The sequence below is a fragment of the Tupaia chinensis genome, unplaced genomic scaffold (genome assembly GCF_000334495.1).
Source record: "Tupaia chinensis unplaced genomic scaffold, TupChi_1.0 Scaffold000511_1, whole genome shotgun sequence".
In the NCBI taxonomy this organism is placed as follows: Eukaryota; Metazoa; Chordata; class Mammalia; order Scandentia; family Tupaiidae; genus Tupaia; species Tupaia belangeri.
Genome location: NW_006160024.1, coordinates 2,173,639 through 2,198,714, shown reverse-complemented (window position 1 = coordinate 2,198,714; position 25,076 = coordinate 2,173,639). Strand labels below are relative to the sequence as shown.

Genomic DNA, 25,076 nt, shown 5'->3' with positions numbered 1-25,076 from the left:
ACACTTTAACTTGGTTTTTAAAAAATATGTATCTTAGGACCAGCAGATGGCATAATGGCCATGTTGTTGGATTCCCATGTAGTCGACTTGTGTTCAAGTCCTGGACCCAGTGGCTTAAACTCGTGCCGGGCACATGTGCGTGCCCAAGTTCTCAAGAGGAGAATGGAGGAGAATGGATTGCGGCATGGCCATCCCACCTAGGGGGTGACTTCTCACTTTCTCTCTGTCCCTCTCTGTATTTCTGGCAAGTGCACATGCCCTATAGCAAAAACCTCTCCTATACACACACATACACACATACACACACACACACACACACACATAATATACATCAATCAATCTATCTATCTATCCATCTATCTATCTATCTTAAGACTGTGGCCCCAAACCAAAAGAAGCATTATCATTAAAACACATTTACTAGGCTGGCAAGTGTGGCAAGTGGCATGGTGGTTAATGGTGCTGGATTCCCATATGGTGAACTGCAGTTTGAGTCCTGGATCTGGTGGCTTGCTTTCTTACTTTCCCTCTCCCTCTCTCTCTCACTCTCTCTCGTCAAATTAAAATGAATAAGTAAAGTTAAATATTACAATTCTAAAAAAAAAAAAAACACATTTGCCACAATCACTATTCTTTAATATTATTCTGGAAGGATAGCTGATACAATTAAAATTAAATAAGAGGTGCAATTATTATAAATGAAATAAAATTATCTTTTTAATAAACAGCACGATATAGAGGGAAAATGCATAAACTTGACTGAAAGCTTTATAAACAGAGTTCAGTAAGGTGTCTGATTTCTAAAGAAAGAATGTCAAGTCTCAAAAAAATTATTTTTCTTGCAGCAGCCCACAGCCTGCTGGCTAAGAGGCTGGATCTCACATGGCCAACTGTGCAGTCTGAGTCCCAGACCTGGCAGCTTGAGAAACATGCTGGGCATGTACGTGGGTGCCTAAAGTCCTGAAGGGAGGGAGAGATGGAGGAGAGAGGTTTGTGGCATGCCACCTGCTGGCACTTGAACATACTTTTTTTTTGGAGAGGTTTTTGCTGTAGGGCATGTGCGCTTGCCAGAAAGACAGAGAGACAGAGATAGAAAGTGAGAAATCCCCCCCGCCCCCAGGGAGGATGGTCACGCCGCAATCCCTTTTCCTCCATTCTCCTCTCAGGATCTTGGGCACGCACGCATGTGAGCCCAGTGTGAATTTAAGCCACCAGGTCCGGGATTCAAACCACGGTCGACTACATGGGAGTCCAGCAACACAGCCATTATGCCAACTGCTGGTCCCCCTTGAACATATTTTTTAAAAGAGGAATAGTCAAATAGCACAATTGCTAATAGTAGTAGAGAAGTAGAATCATGAAAAAAAATAAATAAAAGGATTTAGGATCTGGTAAATGTGCCATTTTAAATTAGTAAAGATGAAACAGTGACCTAAAGATTTGGAAAAAAAAAAATAAGGTCCTTACAGCACATCACACAGTAAAATAGAGTTTATATATATTAAATATATATGTTAATTGAAAAAAATACAATCTTCACAATCATTAAAAATATATCTCATTTTTATGGGGACCAACAGGTGGCATGGTGGTTAAGGTGCCGTGGCGGATGACAGTTTGAGTCCTGGACCTGGTGGCTTGCTTTCTCACTTTCCCTCTCTCTCTATCTGTGTGTGTGTGTGTGTCTGGTCAAGTAAAAATAAATGAATGAATAAATAAAATTAAATAAAATAATTCTTTAAAAATATATCTCATTTTTGTAAAAAAATTTTGTGTATAAATATATACACATGTATACATCCACTCTTAACATGTATACACATTATAGAAAAAGTCTGAAATGCTTTATGCCATGTCATAAGCATGGTTATCCCTAAAGGATGACTTTTTTTAAAAGAATAACTTTAAAAACTTATTTTATTTTGACCAGAGAGGGACATAGCAAGAGCAAGAGGGAGCAAGAATGAAAGAGAGAAAGTGGGAAAGCAAGCCACCAGCCACCAGGTCTGGGACTTGAACCGCAGTTGGCCATGTGGAAGTCCAGCGCCCTTAACCACCACACCACCTGCTGGCTCCAAGGACGACATTAAGGATTTTTTTAAAGTTAATTTGAAGGTTATCAAATATATACCAAAATAGAATAATAAAACAAACCCCCTCATCTAACTATGTGGTTCAAAAATTTCCATAATTTCGTAATTTTTAACTACCCTTACGCTCTCTTCATGACATTCATTCCAAATACTGGAGCATTTTAAAGAATATTAGAAATACATTTAATTTGTAAATGTTTCTGTATCTATTTCAAACAAAGAGAAATACTTTTTCATTCTAATTGTGACTGCATTATAAATCAGACATAATTAATGCATTAATTTCAAGTAGTACCCAATCAGTATACAATATCCCTGTTAAAAAAATTTTTTTGTAATTTATTCAGATTAGAGTCCAAACATAATCCACAAACTGTATTTAGTTAATATAGCTCTCGAGCTTTTCTTTCTATAAATTCCCTCCCCCTTGTATTTTTGTATCATTTATTTGTTAATCTCAATACTGATCAACTAATCACAAATGGTATTTCAACACTGCCTACTGCATCATATAAGGAGGCATTTCATATTTGGTTGTTTCTTTTTAGTGATCTTTACGATCAGTTCTTTCAGGTATTATCTTCCCCCAGCCATCAATTATAAAGTTCCTCATCAACTTTTTACCTAGTGATTTTAGCAACCACCAGTAATAACTACTCAGATTAATTAAATGATTAGAATTTTCAAAAATGGTGAGATTGCTAGGTTAAAGGGTGACGATTTTCTGATTTCAGCAAGGATAATTTTGTATTTTTCTATGCAAAAATGTGTCATGACTTTCCCAACAACCCATTATTACTTATGAACCTAAGTAAAATAATCATGTCATAAAATACAAATTTTGCCAACGATTCCTTCAAGGATAGTCTCTTGAAACCCTTTTAGCATATTATATTAAATAAAAATTACCTTTATTTCATAAAATGTTTTTCCAAAAAAAGAGTTATTTCATTTCTCTAAGAAATAAAAGGGACAGTTTTCCCTTTTGAAGCACAAATTCTGACTAGACTGGGTTTATGTAATGTGTTGTTTAAAAGTTACAACAAAATGAGGCTTTGTAAGTTGTACTTAATATTTTTTAAAACACATACATTTTTAATAAAGGATATTATGCATATAAATGCAGTTCTCTCCTTTGGTACAATACCCTTGTAAATAAAATTTGCAGATCTCTTTTCTCTTCTCCAACTCTGCATCATGGTCAAATTTACACTGATCGCCCTGATAAAAAAAAAAAAAAAAAAAAAAGGTAAGAAATAAAGAAACAATTAAATATAATTTTCTCTGCAATGTTTCATAATAGAATTATGGTCATCTTTAATCTTTAAATAATAAACTAATAACCTGAACAATCTCTTAGAATTCCTGCCCAAAACAGTGGATGTGGTTCAGAGCATAGTACCTGCTTCCACGAGCACACACCTTTTCTAATTGAGTGATTATGAGAATTGAATTAACTTCTTGGTGCCATGAATAAAACTGGGATAACAACAGTAACTACCTTGTAGAGCAGCTGTAAAGGTTAAGTCATTTAATATCAGTTGTTACTTTGAACAGTATTTACCATATAGTCAGCATTTTCTATATGTTAAATAAGATCTGACTTCAACAAATTATGTTATTGTCCCAGAATATGAGTAAATGTTCTCTAATGTATAGTATTTCTATGCAGGATATATTTTAAAGAACCAGTTTTATTACAACTATGTGAAAAATTTTTAAAAATTAACCATCCCCTTAAAAGGCTTAAAATTTCAAACATTATTTTGCAAGTTAAAATGATTTATGATACTCCTATAGATTTACCTTTATACATCTCCCTTCCAGGAAATATTTACAGATTTGTTTTCCTTTGTGTTCCACTGTGTGCTGATTAATAAATTCCTGAGTCATAACCTTCCATTTTTTTGCTGGTTTACTATACTGTAAGAAAAAAGTTTCATTTGAATGCAACATATGAAATATTACTAGCTATTAAAATGTATAATTAAATAAATATGGAAAGCAGATTGGCTATTAAAAGTGATTCAGTTTGGACATTCATTAATTTTTAGAGAAACTTTTAACGATCTGCTTATGGCTACTAGTGGCTGCAAACTAGCCTATTTCTTTCTATTTTAACAAAAATGCATAACCATACTTTAAAAATAAAATTATAGAAATCCTGAAAATTCATAATACTACTCAGTTGTGGCGAAAGTATAATAAAATATGCACTCTCTTGTATTACGGATAATTATAACTTTCTAAGTTTGAAGCTAGAGAGAAATCACCAATGTTCTCTACCTTAAGATCTCTTGTAATGTAGAAGCTGGAAGAACCAGGGAACTGGAAGTAATCTAGTTCATCCCTCCAATGGACAAATATGAAAACTGCTAATTAGAGAAGTTAGAGACTTGCCAAAGGACACATGGTCATTTAACAGAGTCTGGGCCAAATTTAGGGATTATGTTTTCCAGTTCCATGTTCCTTTCAGTCTATCACACTACTGCTAATAAAGCACAGTACAAGAAAGGAGAGAAGATGGGAAAGTCAAGGTACTTACCTGGTCATTTTTAAAAAATTTTTTAAATTAATTAATTAATTTTACATTCATTCACTGAGCATCGTCACAGCATACAAAATGTGTTTTCCCATCCAGAATATACTGCAGAGTGGCTTAATCATACATGTTATCATTGATAATTTTCCATTTCTAGTTTTATATATATGTGTGTATATATATTTTTTCCCATTTCTCACCCTCTGCCATTTTTTTAACCTAATTGCATTAGAAGATATATTATCTTGATATAAGGGATAAAAGCGTAAGATATTAAAATATAAGTAATAGGAAATGAAAGGATCTACCATGAAAAAAATATGTATTTACAGAAAACTTCATAGCTACTGCAAACACTAGAAAAACTTAAAAGTTTTATGGTCAATAGAATGAATATATCTTTTTTTTCAGGGAGGAGAGAGAGAGATTTTTGTTATGGGGCACATGGCCTCGCCAGAGAGGAAGTGAGAAATCACCCCCCGAGGGATGGCCATGCTTCAATCTCTTCTCCTCCATTCTCCTCTTAAAATTTTGGGCACACATGCATACGCACCTGATGTAAATTTTAAGCCACCAGGTCTCAGACTCAAACCACAGTTGACTATGTGGGAGTCCAGCAATGTAACCATCATGCCATTTGCTCGTCCCAGAATAAATATATCTTTAAAATCCAACAAAGACTTGCTTACTCTATGACTACTCTTGCATTTTCAAAAAAATTCAAAGTACACCTAAATTTATTTGGTCACCTGGGAAGGCCTAGGATGGGGACAGATCTATGTTGGTTACTTGGGTGCAGCCTGCCTGTTTCCTCTACTCTGCATGGGACTCCCCGAGACCATTCCTGAATGTGATGAGCTCCTTCCCTGGGCTCTGACATTTTCCTGGTTCTCAGTTATTTCTGGAATCATAAATGTCTCTAGGATAGTCAATCAACTGTTATAGTTGATAATACTTTTTAATCTTTTTTTATTACATGATAAAGAATATTTTAGTTATAGCCTATATCTATAGACATTGAAAATAGTGCTTGAAGTGGCCCTTAGAGTTAATTTAATATTATATGCTCCTATTGCAGATTAAGCAAACTGAAGCTCAGAGTTAGGCAGCAACTTGCTCAAAGTTAACACCTTCTTAGAAGCTAACTTTTTTTAGGTATATGGTTTCAGTACTGGGGACAGAAGAAGACTTACTTAGAAAGCATTAATATTAGTCTATGTTAGGGAAAGCAGTACATTCTAGAGGCCTACTGCTGTCCTGGAAGATGAACAAGGTTAAAATCACCCAGAAATTCTGAAATAATAACTATGATAATTCCAAAACTGCTATTCCATGTAACACTGAGTGGCTCAGGGAATATTAATAGCTGTGTGTAGGAAAAAATGAACTCATTGTTAAGTAAATTTTGAAAATGATCAACAAAGTAAACAGGCTTCTTTACACCTAACCTGCTCAAAACCTTTAATCAATTAATGTTGCCTGAGAGAAACCCCAAAAACAAAGTAACATGTGTTGAGTTTCACAAATTTTTTAAGGCAGAACTTTTTTTCAAGTCATATCTATTAACATCTCTTTAAGTAGTATATCAAGAAATACATGGGCCGGCAGCTGGCATAGTGATTAGGGTTCTAGACTCCTACATGGCTAACTGCAGTTCAAGTCTTGGACCTCGGGGCTTGCTCTCTCATTTTCCCTCTCTCACCCTGGTCAAATTTAAAAATAATAATAATAATAATTAATAAAATTAAATAAACAATAGTAAAAAAAGGGAAAGAAATACATATTATAAAATTTCTGCCCATGATCTTTAAACCTAGAGGTCAGAAAACCAAACATTTTAAAATTACAGCATATATGTAATCCCTTAGCTCTCATTCAAGGTTGCAACTTTTAATAGCCAACCCTTGTGCCTCTGCATAATTCAATCAGATATTACTGGTACAGTGGTAGAACACAGAAATTGGACTATTCTAATCCAGAGACTGTAGCTGCGAGTTGAAATGTACATGTTCAGAGTTTAACTCAATGCAACAGAATTTACTGAATATCTGTTACATGCAAGGCACATATATTCATCTTTCCAAGCATTTATACCCCCCTATGCTTCTCTTTCAATGCTTTCAACTCTGAGTAATTCAATAATATCACTGCCTCCCTTCTGGCCCTGCTATGTATCAAGTCCTTAGCATTTCACTGCCATTGCACTTGGGGAAGATGACTCCAAGGAAAGGAGAACACAGCAGAGAACTAATAGAGGATATATTTTGCTTTCAATTCATTGGTTTTATTTTGAGATTCCATCAAACACACCAGTTTTATTTAAAGGCCACCTGTATTTGTTCCTCAATACTATCAACAGTATCATGACTAAACAATATTTATTTTTGAGGGGAGGGGTGTCATACTTATTTGATCTGAGCTGGAAACGTTCATTTACTAGGGAAAGTAACATTAACATCACAATGGTTTCTTAACAACCAAATAGATTAAAAGATGGAAAAGCTTCTTTTCTCCTTATATATAAATTCTTAGTACCTCATGAAAGTCATCTGATCCAGAATAAACATTGGGCCCCTTACTAGTTCGTCCTCCACGGTCTTTTCGTTTGATTTTCTTCGGCAAACAACGTCCACGACCAACGTTATAACTTTTAACCCTCTGCTCAATACCTAAAAAAGTTTAAATGGTTACTTCAAATTACAAAAAAACAGCCCATCTGTCAAACTATAAAGTTTACAAGGAAGAGCATATTTTTAATAGTGTATAATGTACAGAGTGTTCTCTTTCTCTCTCACTATGGTCAATGAAAAAATTTAATTAAGTCTTTACTTCCTAGGCACTGCTGCTTGCTTCTTTATGTTTTTGAGAGATGTTTGCTATAGGGCAAGAGTGTTCACCAGAGAGACAGAGAAAGACAGACAGCTAGAAATCACTCCTCGGGGGGATGGCCACACTGTAATCTCTTCTCCTCCATTCTCCTCCCAGAATCTTGGGCATTCATACACACATGCTCAACGTAAGTTTGAAGTCACCAGGTCTGGGACTCAAACTGCAGTCAGCCATGTGGGAGTTCAGCAACTTTTTTTTCTTTTAATGAGAGTTGTTTGCTATAGGGCACGTGTGATCTCCAGAGAGACAAAGAGAGACAGACAAAAAGCAAGAAACCACCCCCCAGGAAAGATGACCATGCAGCAATCCCTTCTCCATTTTTCTCTTGGGATTTTGGGCACACATGCATACACGCCTGGCATGAGGTTTAAGCTGCCATGTCCGGGACTCAAACCTCAGTTGACTCCGTGGGAGTCCAACAATATAACAATTAGGGCATCTGCTGGCCCCTGTTTCTTTGTTTCTTAAGAGAAGTTAACAACATAGAGAAACTAAATACAGTTTTATTCTTTTTACTTTTCCTTAACATAATGAGTCTTTCTGGTTTTTTTTTAAAGAGAAATATTATATTCATATATTTAACAGATTTAGGCTAAGTGGTTAATTTGCAGCAAGCCAAATTTCTATTAATAATTTTAAATAGATACATACATATATACCTCCAAGTAAAAATTATACTTGTTTCTTCCTTTTGAAAAATTTGGTATTAAAGTATCTCAAAAGATATCCAAATTACAAAAGTTATGTGTTAGGTAGTAAGTTATAGTTCAAAGTAATTTCTCATTTTACCAAAGTCATACTGAATTAGTAAATGTTCTAAGAACCTTAAAACCTACAAGACAGCTAATAAAAATGTTTTACTTAAAAAAAAATTTTTAAGGGAACCAGCAATTAGCATAATGGCTATGTCGCTGGATTCCCACGTAGTTGACCATGGTTCGTGTCCCGGACCCGGTGGCTTAGAACTCACGCCGGGCGCATGTGTGCCCAAGATCCCAAGAGGAGAATGGCGGAGAAGGGATTGCGGCGTGACCATCTTCCCTGGGGGGTGATTTCTCGCTTTCTGTCTCTATGTCTCTCTCTGTCTGTCTGGTGAGCGCACGCGCCCTATAGCGAAAACCTCTCAAAAAAATTTTTTTAAATAACATTTCAAAAATAAAGTTATTCAAAAAATAACTTTACTGTTCTTTTACCTCAAAGAACAGTAAAGTTCAGTGTTGCTAGAGCTTGGAGAAAATGGTATTTTTCACACACTGGTAGGGCACTTAGAAACTAGCACATCACATTTTTGGATAACAATTTGGTATATGGATGAACATCTTCAAATGTTGTAGCTATGTCTTTTGACTTGACAATTTTACTTTAGGAACTTACTCTTTTTTGGAGAGAGAGATTTTTGCTATACGACATGTTGCGCTCACTGGAGAAACAGAGACGGAAAGCAAGAAATCACACCCTCTGGGGGATAATCATGCTGTAATCCCTTCTCTATTCTCCTCTCGGGATTTTGGGCATGCATGCACCCTTAGCTAGCGTGAGTTTGAAGCCGCCAGGTCTGAGACTCTGCCTGTGGTTGACCATGTGGGAATCCAGCACCTTAACCACTACACCACCTTCTGGCACTGGATCTCTTTCTTAAGAAAATGGCTATCCATGGTGACAGAGTTAACACAATACTCTGTAATGCAGAAGCCACATGTGAGAGTTGCTAGTTCACATTCCAAGGTCTTCCTATACATGCTGTGCAAGTGCACACATGGCTATGATCCTGACAGACAAGCTGGAGGTGGACTGCAGAGTGAAGATACTACTGGGGGTATCTGTTTGTCCATCTCTCTCTCTCTCTTTTTCTTGGAAGAAACAAAGTTTAAAAAAAATTATTTTAAAGAAAATGATGTTTGATATTTTCTGAGATATGTTTAAATATATTTATTGCAGGGTTAATCACAGGAAAAAAAATGGTATAACTTAAATCTCAAATAATTTGTGCCAAACAAATCTAACAATTTGTTGAGACAAATTATGGTATATCTATTAGCTGTACAGAAATAAGTATTAAGTTAAGAGTGGGGCTATATGGTGGTTAGGGTATCTGGATCCTACATGGCCAACTGTATGGTTTGAATCCAGGACCCAGAGGCTTGAGAAACAAATGTATATGTACATGCCCAAAATCCTGAAAGTAGAGATGGAGGAGAAGGGATTGTGGCATGACCATTCCCCATGGAGGGTGCTTTCTCATTTTCCTTCTTTTCTATGTCCTTCTGTCAAATTAATAATAATTAAAAGAATATAAGAATGACCGAAATATAATTCATAGTCAAGAGAAAAAAACAAGTTACAACAGTATGTATTTTTTTTTCCTGGAAGAAGGTAGATCAAAAATTTCTGGGTGAGGGAACCAGCAGTTAGTGTAATGGCTATGTCGCTGGACTCCCACGTACTCGACCGCAGTTCGCGTCCCGGACCCGGCGGCTTAAAACTCACGCTGGGCGCGTGTGCGTGCATGCCCAAGATCCCGAGAAGAGAATGGAGGAGAAGGGATTGTGGCGTGACCATCCCCCCAGGGGGTGATTTCTCGCTTTCTGTCTCTATGTCTCTCTCTGTCTGTCTGGCAAGCGCACGAGCCCTATAGCAAAAAAACCTCTCCCCCCCCCCAAAAAAAAAATTCTGGCTGATAGGGATTCAAATTAGTTTTGCTTTATCTTTGGTCATTGTTGGTCATCTTTTCTACAAATAGGAAATGTTTTCTGCATCTGACCATATAATAATATTTTCATATCTCAAGAGAGGAAAATAAATGTCAAAAACGAAATGTGGGGCCAGCAGGTGACGTGGTGGTTAAGGCACTGGACACTCCCACATGGCCGATCATGGTTGGAGTCTTGGACTTTGTGGCTTGCTCTCTCACTCTCTCTCTCTCTCGCTCTTTCTCTGGCAAAACATATATGGGGAAAAAATAATAATAAATAAATAAAGAATCCTTTAAAAAATGAAATGAAATAGATAAATTATTTTCCCTTTAGCTAAGCCTGGATTTATATTTTTAAAGAAATTTGGCTAGGAAATCAAGAAAAAAAGCCACAGAAGTAACCAAATATACTAATAATTGCTTCCTTTATTCAAAGATAATTAAAAGGTAGTTTTCGCCTGTGGCTTCTCACTACTTCATCTTGCTCCAGTTTTCATCAAGCTAATACTTGAGGTCAATTTGGGTTTTACATGCCTATAGTTTCTTCACTTATTGTCACCAGGTGACAACTTCTCCTGATCTTACCAGGAATCATGTACTTTAACACATAATAGGTGATCACTCCAGAAATGCCTTTAGATTATGTTATTTCCAATCTTCAAGAATGTCTATAGTCCTACATACATTTACATAGCAAAGATGATTGGCATATTTTAATTTTTTTAAGCCTTCCAGCTCGAGCCAGAAGGTGATGTGGTGGTTAAAGGAGCTGGATTCCCACATGGCCGGCTGTGGTTTGAGTCCTGGACCTGGAGGCTTGTTTTCTCACCTTCCTTCTCTCTCCTCTCTTTCTCACTCTTACTCTCCTCTGTCCCTTTTTAGTCAAATTAAAATAAATGAATAAATAAATACATAAAGTTAAAAATATATATATTTTTGTGCTCACTGGGGAGAGACAGAGACAGAGAAAGTGAGAAATTCCTCAAGGAGAATGGCCATGCTGCAATCCCTTCTCCTCCATTCTCCCTCCAGGATTTTGGGGAGGCAAGCACATGTGCCTGGTGTTTTTTTCAGGCTGCTAGATACAAGACTTGAACTGTAGAGTTGGCCACATGGGATCCAGCACCTTAACCACCATGCCTCCTGCTGGTACCAAAGACTGTCATATTTTAAAGCCTAATAAAAGAACGGCTTCTCAGAATTCTGTCCTTATTGTTTTAAAATTTAAAGTAATACATAGGGTAAAAGACACAACTGCATATCGACATCACATAGCAGGGAAGAGGAAAAAATATAAGAAAGTTGTATTACATTTTATATATTTTAAAAATAATTTTTCTAATTGAAATATTAAGATACCATGTAGATTAAATATTTATACATTTTTTTTTCCTCAAAGTTTACAAAATTAAGAAAGATGAATTTAGGTAACACAAGTTGGTCTTGAGAAGAGACTAAAACAAAAAGTCTAAGTTTTTACTCTATAGTTATTGTTTTAGTACATTTCTTATATTCTAAAATAGACTGGAATTTTAAACTTACCTTGCTGAACTCCTTTCATTCTCTGTTTTTTTCCTGGTTCTTTAGAAAACGATGACCCTAAAGCAGTAGTTGAGGTTTCCTTAACGCGTCTGTATTGCTTCAGCTGACTGGCAAAATCTTCCTCTGTTTCCTGACCATAGTTACCAAAGTTGTCATCACTGTAGTTACCAAAGTTGTCATCACTGTAGGTACTGTAGTCATCATATTCTTTACTTTTATATTTTTTGTTATGTTGACCCTTCTTTGATGTCACATAGCTTCCTGATATATGTCCATGCTAAGTAAAAATGGACAATCATTATCAGAACTTTACAATTACATACATCAGTTGATAGTAGCAGAGAACATCTTTCACACACACATCCTCCCCCCCAGAAAGTTGGGAGTAAGAGGAGAAGAAAAGACAGTTATTAGCTCTGACTCTTCATTAGTACTTGTCTATGACAGCACTTAGTACCAAGTTCAGAATGCTAAATACTACTCTGATATTATTAAGCATTATGATTGTTATGTTTTAGGTTTTGTTTTCCATGTTATAGGTCTCAATATTCATATGCACAGGAATACTTAAAAATTCACACTATGACACATAAATTCCTTCTCCTAAAAATGAAAAGGCCTTTTTCAAAATAAGGAAAAGACAGTAAAATATCTTGAAGTGTGGAGAGTTGTGTGGAGGGGGAGGGGAATACATATATATTTTTTTCTCCTAATATTGAGAAAAAACTCAAATGACATTATATTTAACAAAAAATTGTGTCAAAAATTTTATAAAAAGAAAACCTTATATTAAGGTTCAAAAAAAAAAAAAACTGAGTTTTCCTAATAGCAAAAAATACCTACCAAATAAACTGTTCACTAGAAACTGTTTACTACAACAAACATTAATCTTATTACTTCCTTACTAAAGTACGTGAAAACAAAAAATTGACTTTAGTCATAGAAGTATAATAGTACTAAAGTTTGTTTTCACTGAAATACAGTTTTACTAAATTCTATCATATTCTCTCTCAACTTTGTTTTTGCTATAGGGCTATGTGTTCACTGGAAAGTAAGAAGGAGAAGGAGAAAGGAGAGAAGAAAAGTGAGAAATCACCCCTCAGGAAGGATGGCCACACCGCAATCCTTTCTCCATTATCCTTTCAGGATTTTGAGTACATACACATAATTCTCCTCTCAGGATTCTGAGCACATATACATACATACCCAGTGTGTCTTTCAAGTTTCTGGATCTGGGACTTGAACCCCAAAGTTGGACATGTGGGATCCAGCACCTTCACTACCATACCACCTGCTGGCTCTTCTTCTTCTGTCAATTTTTTACAAATAAGCAAGAAAACTACACATAAATTTAACTTGAAGGTCTAGAAAAAGCACAGGCTATGATTCATACTTGGCTTAGTAAATTCTTTTTTTAAGAGAGATTGTTGCTATAGGGCGCAGGCACTTGTCCAAGAGACAGAAAGAGACAGAGAGACAGAAAGCAAGAATCACCCCCAAGTGGTGATGACCACACTGCAATCCCCTCTCCTCTTGGGATCTTGGGCATTGCAAGTACACATGCCCAACATGAGTTTTAAGTTGCCAGGTCTGGGATTTGAACCATGGCCAATCATGTGGGAGTCCAGCGATGTAACCATTACACCATCTGCTGGTCCCAGCATAGTGAATTTTAAGTGTGATATAAAAATATTACCCTGACAAAATACCAACATTGGGATTATGTGTTTTCTTTCTTTCTTTTTTTGGAGTTTTTTGCTATAGGGCACGTGCGCTCGCCAGACAGACAGAGACAGACAGAAAGTGAGAAATCACCCACCAGGGGGGATGGCCACGCCGCAATCCCCTCTCCTCCATTCTCCTCTCGGGATCTTGAGCATGCACACACACGCACCCAGCGTGAGTTTAAGCTGCCGGGTCCGGGACTCGAATCACAGTCGACTATGTGGGAGTCCAGCGACATAGCCATTACACCAACTGCTGGTCCCAGGATTATGTGTTTTCAATTAAATGCAGTAAAATATAAGATCTTTATAATTATAAAATAGAAAATATTTGTAACTAATCACAAAAATCAATTCGCTTATTATTTTAACAGCTAAAGATACTATTAGACTTCAAATTTCTTTTAAACAAGAAAAAGCACTTTCTGGGACCAGCAGTTAGCGTAATGGCTATGTTGCTGGACTCCTGTGTAGTCGACCACGGTTTGCGTCCTGGACCTGTTGACTTAAAACTCATGCTGAGCACGTGTGCATGCATGCCCAAGATCCCGAGAGGAGAATGGAAGAGAAGGGATTGCAGCGTGGCCATCCCCCTGAGGGGGTGATTTCTCGCTTTCTGTCTCTCTGTCTCTCTGGTGAGCACACGTGCCCTATAGCAAAAACCTCTCAAAAAAAAAAAAAAAAGAAAAAAAACAATACTTTTTTAAAGCTTATAAACCCCTGAACCAGCAGATGACATGTGGCTAAGACGCTGGACACTCCCACATGAGTGACCACAGCTTGAGTACTGGACCTGGTGGCTTGCTTTCTCACTTTCTCTCTCTCTCTCTGGTCAAATTTAAATAAATGAATAAATTTAGGACCAGCAGTTGGTGTAATGGTTATGTCTCTGGACTCCCATGTAGTCAACTGCGGTTCGAGTCACAGACCTGGTGGCTTAAACTCACGCTGGGCACATATGCGTGCATGCCCAAGATCCCAAGATCGCAAGAGGAAAATGGAGGAGAAAGGATTGTGGCGTGGTCATCTTCCCTGGAGGGTAATTTCTTGCTTTCTGTCTCTGTTTCTGTCTTTCTGGCAAGCACATGTGCCCTATAGCAAAAACCTCTCAAAAAAAAAAAATAAAATAAAATAATAATTTTTTTAAAAAAAGCTTATAAACCCCATTCTTAATCTAGTACCTCAAAATTCAGAAGAATTACAACTGTAACCAAAAGGCAGTATTTCTGACATTTTAAAAAGCCAGTATGAAAACTAAAGCAAAAAAAAAATAATTGCTTAGATTACGTTGAAGATTAAGTTAATTAGTTCAATGATGCTTACATTTCCTTTTTTTTATAAATGGTATTATAGGGCCAGCAGATGGTGTGGTGATGAAAGCTCTAGATCCCACATGGCCGATTCTGTGGTTCAAGTCCCAGACCCAGTGGCCTGAAAAACATGCCAGGCATGTGGGTATGCATGCCCAAATTCCTTAGGCAAGAAAGGAGGAGACAGGATTACACTGTAGCCATCCCCACTGAAGGTGATTTCTCACTTTCCCTCTCTCTGTCTCTTACCGTGTATCTCTCCAGTGAGCGAATGCACCTTATGGCAAAAAAAAAAAAAAGCTCTTATATTAATGCTTTAGTGACATATTTCAATGCTTTAGATTACTCCATTAATGGACGAGTATCAACTTTTCTATGGAAATTACATGCTTGTCATGAAAGTGGGGTTTTTTTTAATTATTATTCTTTTTAGAATTATTTTATTTAACTTTATTTATTTAGTTAAATTTGACCAGAGAGGGACAGAGTGAGCAAGAGAGAGAGGGAAAGTGAGAAAGCAAGCTGCCAGCTCTGGACTTGAACTGCAGTCAGCCATGTGGGAGTCCAGTACCCTTAACCACCACACCACCTGCTGGTCCCTTTAATTATCATTTAAAAAATTTTTGTCATAGGGTGTGTGCACTTGCCAGAGAGAGACACAGGGAGAGAGAAAGTAAGAAATTACTCCCCAGGGAGAATGGCCACACAGCAAACCCTTCTCCTGTCAGGACTTTGGGCACGTACCCACATGCACCTGGAGTGATTTTCAAGCTGCTGAGTACAGGACTCAAACTGTGGAGTCGGCCATGTAAGATCCAGTGTCAACCACTACATCACCATCATAAAAATTTTAAATTCTTAATATTAACTCAATTCTCTGTCACAGCTTTGTAAAAAACAATCTCCAAACTCCTATCTTTTAAAATAGAATTATCCCTAAACTTCTCTAGTTTTCTCACCTGCAAATATTCCTAATGGCCCTATGGATGCAAACATTCTATCCCAGGGCTGCTTCCGTGGTGGAATCTTCTAATGTGGGTTGCTACCATCTTTAGCACTTAGGTCAGAGTGCTACACTATTTGGGCACTAAATAGATGAAGTGTTATCGAATGGCCCAATTCTCTAGAATACCTCCTTTGGTCCACATGTTCACCACTGGAATGAACAAAATGAATTCACCAGCAAGAGTCCAGCAAGTACTTTTTAAAGCCCTACCAAGGAAAGATAAAAGGAATGAAAAAGATCATAAATTCTAATCAAAGATACAGTTTTTCTGATTGCTTTGCAAACCAGTTATTAGGCTATATAAATTGCTAAAATGTCTATGGGTCAGATTTGTTTTCTTTTTTTTTTTTAATCTTTTCTTTTTTTAAAATTTTAGAACAGAAAATTGGCCCCATAGCACTCACCGGAAACATGAAATAAGGAAACAAGAGGCCCTGAACAAGGATGAGGAAAAAGGAAGCTATATTAAGTCCTCTCATTTAACTGGTACATGCTAACATTATAGTCTATTTTTGACATGTAATTATAGAATTTACATGGCAGACATCAGTTATATAAGAAACTGAGTTTTTTTAGGATATAGTTAGGATATTTCCTTTCTTTTTTAAAAAAGATTTGTTTAATTTAATTATTATTATTTTTGATTTGGCTACAGGGCATGTGTATTAACCAGAGACAGACAGAGAGGGAAAGTGAGAAAGCATGCCACCAGGTCCAGGACTCGAACTAGGATCAGCTACATGAAAGTCCAGTGTCAACCACTACGCCACTGCTGGCCCCTAGTTAGGTTATTTTCTAACTCTTGGTGTGTCAATCCTATGGTATTGAACTTGCTTTTCTGATAATGGAAGACTAGGTAATTCAGATCTGAAATTACCTTTTCAAGTAGAAAAGATAGGTGAAATACATTTTTCAAATCTCCTTGTAGACATCAGAGAGTTAACAAATGAGTCAAGGATTACTGGACCATTACTCATGGAGTAGATGAAAATCCTGACAAGGAAGTAGCATTCGGAGCTGCATTTACCCCGAGTGCACCAGCCCATCAAGAATAAGCTGAAAAGATTCAACAGAACTTCTGATTGTTCCTTTACTCTATGCAGACAAAAGGTTGAGTCCAGGGACCAGCAGATGGCATAATGATTATGTCACTGGACTCCCACATAGTTAACTACAGTCTGAGTCCCGGACCCAGTGGCTTAAATTTGCACTGGGTGCATGTGTGCGTGTGCATGCTCAAAATCCTGATAGGAGAGTGGAGGAAAAGGGATTGCGGTGTGGCCATCCCCTCCCCTCTGGGGGAATGATTTCTTGCTTTCTGTCTCTCTGTCTCTCGCTGTGTCTCTGGCAAGCATACATGCCCTAAAGCAAAAATGTCTTTCTCAAAAAAATGTTCAGCCCAGAGTCTGGAAATGATGGAAGCTTAGTAACCATCCCCCCTCAATTAGAAGGGACCTCAAAATGTGAATCAGAGGCTGCAGCCTAGCTTTCAACCATCTGGGGGACCCAGAAACATCTCAACTCCTGAAATGAATAAAACTGGTAAAGGTCACCACATATCTGCTGGATGCAAGTAAAAATGCCCTCCAGAAGAAAAGAATATTATCCTAGGCCTCAAATTATTTCTGCAAAATGCACTGTATTTTGCAAATATAATGCCTAACATGTAATAGGGAAAAAATGAAATAAAATAAAAACAGGCTTATGAGGAGATAAAAATCACATGACAGGAAACTAACAAAAAAGTGGGACCAGCAGTTAGCTTAATGGCTATGTCACTGGACTCCCATGTAGTTGACCACGGTTCGAGTCCCAGACCTGGTGGCTTAAACTCAAGCTGGGCACATGTGCGTGCGTGCCCAAGATCCCGAGAGGAGAATAGAGGAGAAGGGACTGCGGCGTGGCCATCCCCCCGGAGGGTGATTTCTCACTTTCTGTCTCTCTGTCTCTCTCTGTCTTCCTGGCAAACGCACATGCCCTATAGCAAAAACCTCTCTAAAAAAAAGATTAAGCATGCACAGCAAAAGATTAACGACCAAGGAATCTATGTGAAAGACACAGGAGTTCTTTGTACCATTCTCCCAATTTTTCTGTAAACAGAAATTATGACAAAAAAGTACACATAAGGGGGAGATAAACACATTGCCCAAGAAATAAAAGCTAAGAGAATTTGACAGCAAACCTGTACTACAAAAAAAAATACTAAACTAAAGATATATGAGGTAATTTAGGATAAAAGAATACCACACTGAAACTCAGATCTGGACAAAGAAAAAAAAAAAAAACACTAGAAATGAAATATGGATAAATATAAAAGACCACTATTTTTTGAAGTCGAATCAATAGTGTATCTATAGGGATATGTAACAGACAATTAGCAATACATATTTATTAATAATAACTGCATAATGTTTCAAAAAAGCATGAGACACTGAAATGCCATTTATTTATACCTACCAATTGGTCTTGTCCTCCACAGTATCCTTATAGAAGGCTAAGTATTTATTAAAATTAATGCTACCACTATTTTAAATATCCTGACCTCTGTCAGAATTACTTTCAGTGACAACTTATGAACTAAGAACCTGCAAGTATTTTTACTTAATATTTTCAAATGCCTTGTTATCTGAAATAATAATGCCCAACTTATGTATCTTTTCATTCAGTGGAAGTCTCTAAAGGACCTTTCACTGTTTCTAAAAAATAAATCTAACTGGAGATGATGAATGCACATACCACATCAGTGTTTACTGAAGTGAACTAGTTTAAAAATTTTGGTGATAGCAGTAAAAATAATTCCAATAAACAGGTACAAAAGTGTCCTGAGAAATTACAACACCACTGTCCCCCAAATCACTAGACACATTAGACATCATACATTCTAATATATACCTATATAAAATTTTTTGAGGTTTTTGCTACAGGGAGCATGTGTATGCCAGAAAGACAGAGGAACAGAGACACAGAAAGTGAGAAATCACCCCCCAGGAGGGATGGTCACACCACAATCCCTTCTCCTTCATGCTCCTCTTGGGATCTTGGGTGCGCACGCACACATGCACACATGCCCGGCATGAATTTAAGCCACCAGGTCCAGGACTCAAACCATTGTCGACTACATGGGAGTCCAGTGACATAGCCATTACGTCAACTGTTGGTCCCTAAATCTTTTCAAATTTTAGAAGACATTTTAATAAAATCTCATTTATATAGTGGTCACTGAGTAACCTCAACTATAAAGATGGCAAAAAGCCTAGCCATGAAGGTACAGGTGGCAGGGCACCGATCTGTAATGCTGGAGCCACATAGAACACTAGAGTTTGGATTCTGCGTCAACCGGAAAAACACCGGGCACATTGTGTGTCAATGATCTAGCTGGTTGGAAGAACTGGCGGGGGTAACAGGGTGTCACAGTGTGCTGAGACTCTGTTAAGGGTGCTTATTTTTCTCTCTCTCATAAATAATTAAAAGTAAAAATAAAAAGGGGGAAGGGCAATAGAGTGAAATTATAGAAATAATTCTCAACAAGCAAATAAATTTGGCTTCTACACCCACAAGAGATTAGAACACCAAATACGGGGACCAGTAGATGGAAGTATAGTTACATCAGTAGACTCCCATGTAGTCAACCATCATTCAAGTCCTGGACCTAGCAGCTTAAAACACGCTGGGTACATGTGTGGGTGTGTGCCCAAATTCCCCAAGAGGAGAATAGAAAAGGGATTGTAGTGTGGTCATCCCCCTGGAGGGTGATTTCTCACTTTCTGTCTCTGTCTCTCTCTGTCTCTTCAATGAGCACATACATCTGATAGCAAAAATCTATCAAAAAAAAAAACAAAAAACAAATATGATAGAGCTCTTGTAGTTCTAAGAAAGGAAATAGTAACAAAGACAGATTGGAAAAAAAAAAAAAAAACCTCAGATAAAGTATCCATTGATTGGAACACTTCCTAGTACTCTGAGACTCAAAAAACTTTACTAGTGTAAAATAATAATTAATATTTATAATGAGGACTTTTCTCATTAGTATAATACATTTAAGAAAGTATAAAATAGGGTCACTCTGTGGCATACTGATTATGGAAGCTGTATTCCACATGGCCAACCACATGGCTCAAATCCTGTAGATGCCAGCTTGAAAAATATGCTGGGGTGCATGCATGTATGTGCTCAGAATGCCAAAAGGAGGGAGAAATGGAGGAGAAGAGATTGTGGTATGACCAAGCCCCATGAGGGTGTGTTCTCCCTTTCCCTCTCTTCTGTCTCTCTCTGGCAAGTGCATACACACTCTGGAAAATTTACAAAATAAAAGGAAAAAAGATATTAAGTATATCATATTGCTTCAAATATTTTTGTTTAAAACACTTTAAGTAATTTTTGCACTTGAAGTAAATGCCACCTATCTTCAAAATTCAACATTTCCTCAATTCCTAATCATACTGAATATAGTGCTATGATGTGTTGATTTGCATTGTGTCTCTCCAAAATTCAGATGTGGAAGTCCTAGTCCCTAACAGCTAAGAATGTAACTATATTTGGAGACAGGGCCTTTAAAGAGGTAATTAAGTTGAAATGAATTCATTTGAGTGGGAAATAACCCAATTTGACTGGTGTTCTAAGAAAGGAAATTTGGAGACACAGAAAGAGGTCAAGGATTCTCAAGCACAGAAAGATGCTATATGAGGACAAAGCAACAACACGGTAGCTATCTACAACCCAAAGAAAGAAACCTAAAACAAATTCTTCCCTTACAGCCTTCAGCAGAAACTCTGCTGACCCCTTGGATCTTGGACTTCCAGCCTCCAGACTGAGAAAACAGATTTCTTATTAGCCATTCTGTGGTATTACTTTTTTTTTTTTTTTAAAGAACTACTAATTTAGGGACAAGCAGGTGATGTGGTGGTTAAGGTGCTGGACACTCCCACATGACTAACCACAGTTCAAGTCCTGGAGGTGGCTTGTTTTCTCACTTTCCCTCTTTCTCACTCTGTATCGTTCTCTGGTCAAAATGAAGATATATGAATGAATAAATAAAATAAAATAAATAATTATTAATTTGGGACCAGCAGTTGGCATAATGGCTATGTCACTGGACTCCCATGTAATTGACCATGGTTCCAGTCCCAGACCCGGTAGCTTAAACTCACACCGGGCGCATGTGCATGCATGCCCAAGATCCTGAGAGGATAATGGAGGAGAAGGGATTGTGGCATAGCCATCCCCCCCGGGGAGGGGGGTGATTTCTTGTTTTCTGTCTCTCTGTCTCTCTCTCTCTGGTGAGCACACGCACCCTATAGCAAAAATCTCTCCCCCCCAAAAAAAAAGAATTATTAATTTAATTTAATTTATTCACTTATTTTCATTTGATGAGAAAGAGACATGGGGGAGAGAGAGGGAAAGTGAGAAAGTAAGCTGCCAGGTGCAGGACTCAAACCACAGTTGGCTATGTGGAAATCCAGCACCTCAACCACCATGCCACCTGCCAGCCCCTCTGTGGTACTATTTTATGGCAGGTCTAGCAAACTAGTATATAATGTATTCATTATTTTCAAAGATTTAATACATGTAGTGTGTGTCTGATAAAGCATTTTTTCTAAAGTATCAGAAAACAAAGAATAAAAGTGAATGTTTTATTTTTCCCCATAAAAGACAAAACCCTAATGAGATAGCATTTCACATCCATTTTTTATTTACAAAAACATGGAAAATAACAAGTGTTGGCAAAGATGTGAAGAAAGAGGAACCCTTAACCATTGCTGGTGGGAATGTTAAATAGTTCAATTGCTGTGGAAAACAGCAACTTTTATGGCTCCTCAGAAAGTTAAATACAAAATTACCATATGATTCAGTAATTCCACTCCTAGATATATACCCCAATGAATTAAGAGTCTCAAAGAAATGTTTGTGTGCCTACATTCAAAAGCAGCATTATTCTCAATAGCCAAAAGACAGAAGCAACCCAGTGTCTATCAACAGATGGATAAACAAAATGTGGCATATCCATACAGTAGAACATTATTCAGACTTATCTGGGATGAAATTCTCTTTTTATTTTCTTTTTTTTAAATATTAAATATTTATTTGAATAACAGGTTTGAGCTGCAATGTTGGCAATACAGATTTTTAACAAAGATTGGGATAAAATTCTGATACAAAATACAACATGGATGAACCTTAGAAACAGTATACTAAGGGGACCAGCAGATGGTATAATGGTTATACCACTGGACTCCCATGTAATTGACCGCAGTCTGAGTCCCAGATCCAGGCTCTTAAAGCTTACACCAGATGCATGTGTGTGCGTGCCCAAAATCCCAAGAGAAGAATGGAGGAGAAGGGATTGCAGCGTGGCCATCCCCACTGGGGGGCGAGGGGGTGCTTTCTCACTTTCTGTTTCTCTGTCCCTCCTATGTGCGCATGCAAACTATAGCAAAAATCTCTCTCAAAAAAAAAAAAGAAAAAAAAGAAAAGAAATAGTATACTAAATGAAATAAGTCAGACATAAAGAATAAATATAGTATGATTCTACGTATATGAAGGGCCAAGAATAGGAAAATTCAAACAGATAGAAAGTAGAAAATGGTTACCAAGGGACTAGAGAAGGCAGAAAATGAGGTGTTATTGTTTAACGGGTAGAGTCCCTGTTCGGGATGATCAGTAACTTCTGAAAAATGATAGTGGTGATGGTGGCACAAAGTTGCAAAAATGCTTAATGCTACTTAATTATACATTTAAAAACTAGTTTAAATGTTTTTTTTTATGTTATAAGTTTTAACACAATACAATAAAGAGAAAAAAATACAATACCTGAGGAAATGGAATGTCATAATCCCTGTAGAAACCAGTTCTTTTTTTATGGGAACTTTCTGTATGTTCGACATCTGAATCAAGGCTGTAGTCTGAACTATCATCGCTAGATGGAGAATTATGCTGAAGGGAAGGAAAAGACAAATATGTTAAATTTGCAAATGGAAGAAAGTTTAAGTAGTAACTAGATAAATTTGTTTTGCCCAGAGGTTCCAACCAGCAATTTTATCATTCGAGAAAATTCTGAAGTATTACTGAAAAATTCTTGATCCAAATGTCACTACCACCCCAACTGACTCCCTCAATCAGATACTGTATTCATCAAATATTTTTGAGAGGCATAAAGGCTATTTGGGATATTTCCAAGGTGGAAAAGACTCCTCATACTTGTGGGGCCTCCCTCGTTTCACTTTCTACCCTTTTGCTTTAAACATTCAACAGTTCTGTTCTCTGCCCCATTCCTTAGAAAAAGTTCTCTTATAAATCTTTGCGCTCTCATGGACCTTTCAAAATTACTCCCAACACTACATTTCCGATGGAAATTCTTCTCCCTGTATCTTTAATTCATTTAGTAGAATTTCTTCTGGATACTTCATTTTGCCTAAAATTCAGTATCCATTATCCTTTTTCCTAAGCTAGCACTACTTTCTGACACTCATGTATCAATAATAACTACCATTTTCCTCAGCTTTAAAAAGGTAGGAGTCTGGGGCTGGCAGATGGCATGGTGGTATAGGGTGCTGGATTCCCACATGGCCAATCGCGGTTCAAGTCCTTGACCTGATGGGTTGCTTTCTCAATTTCCTTCTCTCTCTCTCACTCTGTCCCTCTCTGGTCAAATTAAAACAAATAAATAAATAAAATAATTCTTAAAAAAAAAAAAAAGGAGTCTAGGTCCAGCATGTGACATTATGGTCAAGGTGCTATAGTGCTAAATGGCCAACTGTGGTTTGAGCATGGCCCTGGCGGCTTGACAATCAGGCTAGTTATGTGTGCCAGCAAGCCCAGAACTGTCTTCTGGACTGGCTTCCTCAAATTTTTCAACATTCAGTCTACCCAATGTCCCAGTGTTACCACTGGTTAACATTCCTAAAATATCACTATCATGAAAAACTGCTTAATCATGGACCAGCAGATGGCATAATGGTTATGTCACTGGTCTCCCATGTAGTCAGTCGCAGTTTGAGTCCCAGACCGAGTGGCTTGAAATTCACGCCAGGTGTGTGTGTGTGTGTCCCCCCTAAGATTCCAAGAGGAGAATGGAGAAGGGATTGCACCATGGCCATCCCCCCAGGGGGTGATTTTTGGCTTTGTCTCTATTTGTCTCTCCAAGAGGAGAATGGAGGAGAAAAGATTGCAGAATGCCAATCTCTTCAGAGGGACAATTTCTCATTTTCTTCTCTATGACTTTCTTTGGCAAGTGCATGTGCCTTCTGGCAAGAATGTAAAAAAAGAAATTAATGTAGGTGTCATTTTTAATTCTTTGCTTTCACTTCTCTGTAAATTTCATTAATTCCTTCTATGGGATTTCTTTCTTTCTTTTTAAAGAGACTTTTGCTATGGGGCATATGCGCTCACCAGAGAGACAGAGACAAAAAGCAAAAAATCACCCCCCAGGGGGATGGCCATGCCGCATTCCCTTCTTCCCCATGTTCCTCCTGGGATCTTGGGCATGCACACATACATGCCAGCATGAGTTGTTTTTTGTTGTTGTTGTTTTTATTTTATTTATTTATTTATTTAAATTTAACCAGAGACAGACAGAGTGAGAAGAGAGAGAGAAAGAGAAAGAAAGTGAGAAAGCAAGTAACCAGGTCCAGGACTCAAACCACAGTCAGCCATGTGAGAGTCCAGCACCCTTAACCATATCACCTGCCAGCCCTCTCAACATGAGTTTTAAGCCACTGGGTCCGGGACTGGAATCAGGGTTGACTACGTGGGAGTCCAGCAAAGTAACCATTATACCATTTGCTGGTAACCCTCCCGCACCCCCCCCCGCCTTTTTTTTTCCCCCAAGAAAGAGATTTTTGCTATAGGGCACATGTACTCGACAGAGAGAGACAGAGAGACAGAAAGAGAGAAACCAACCCTCGGGGGTATGACCACATCACAATCCTTTCTCCTCCATTCTCCTCTCTAGATTTTGGGCATGCATGTCACGTACACAGCATGAGGTTTAAGCCACCAGCTCTGTGGGTCTATGATTTGAACCACAGTCAACTACATGGGAGTCCAGCAACATAACCATTACACCATCTGCTGGTCCCCTACTGGTCCCTCTTCTATGGGATTTCTATTGCTCAGCATTCTTACTACCACAAACTTGGATCAACCTCTCATTCTTTAAAATATCAAATTTCAATATACTTTGTCTAAAACAAATTCTCTATAGAACAAACAGTAAATTATACATTAGCACATAAGAATAAGATCCAGAATACTATATACAAACTGCTGTCTCTGGGGAATGA

General features: G+C 37.5%; 1 protein-coding gene across 1 annotated transcript in view; it reads right to left on the bottom strand.

The window, feature by feature from the left end:
* The window catches only part of ZC3H6 (zinc finger CCCH-type containing 6), a 79,630-nt gene that overhangs the window by 23,880 nt on the left and 30,674 nt on the right, over nt 1-25,076 (bottom strand). Inside the window, exons 3-7 of the mRNA XM_006156677.3 lie at nt 22,606-22,728; nt 11,759-12,035; nt 7,171-7,304; nt 3,900-4,016; nt 3,203-3,314 (exon numbers count right to left, since the gene is read on the bottom strand). Of these exons, the coding sequence (XP_006156739.1) occupies nt 3,203-3,314; nt 3,900-4,016; nt 7,171-7,304; nt 11,759-12,035; nt 22,606-22,728 (763 nt within the window). The remainder of the gene's footprint in view (nt 1-3,202; nt 3,315-3,899; nt 4,017-7,170; nt 7,305-11,758; nt 12,036-22,605; nt 22,729-25,076) is intronic.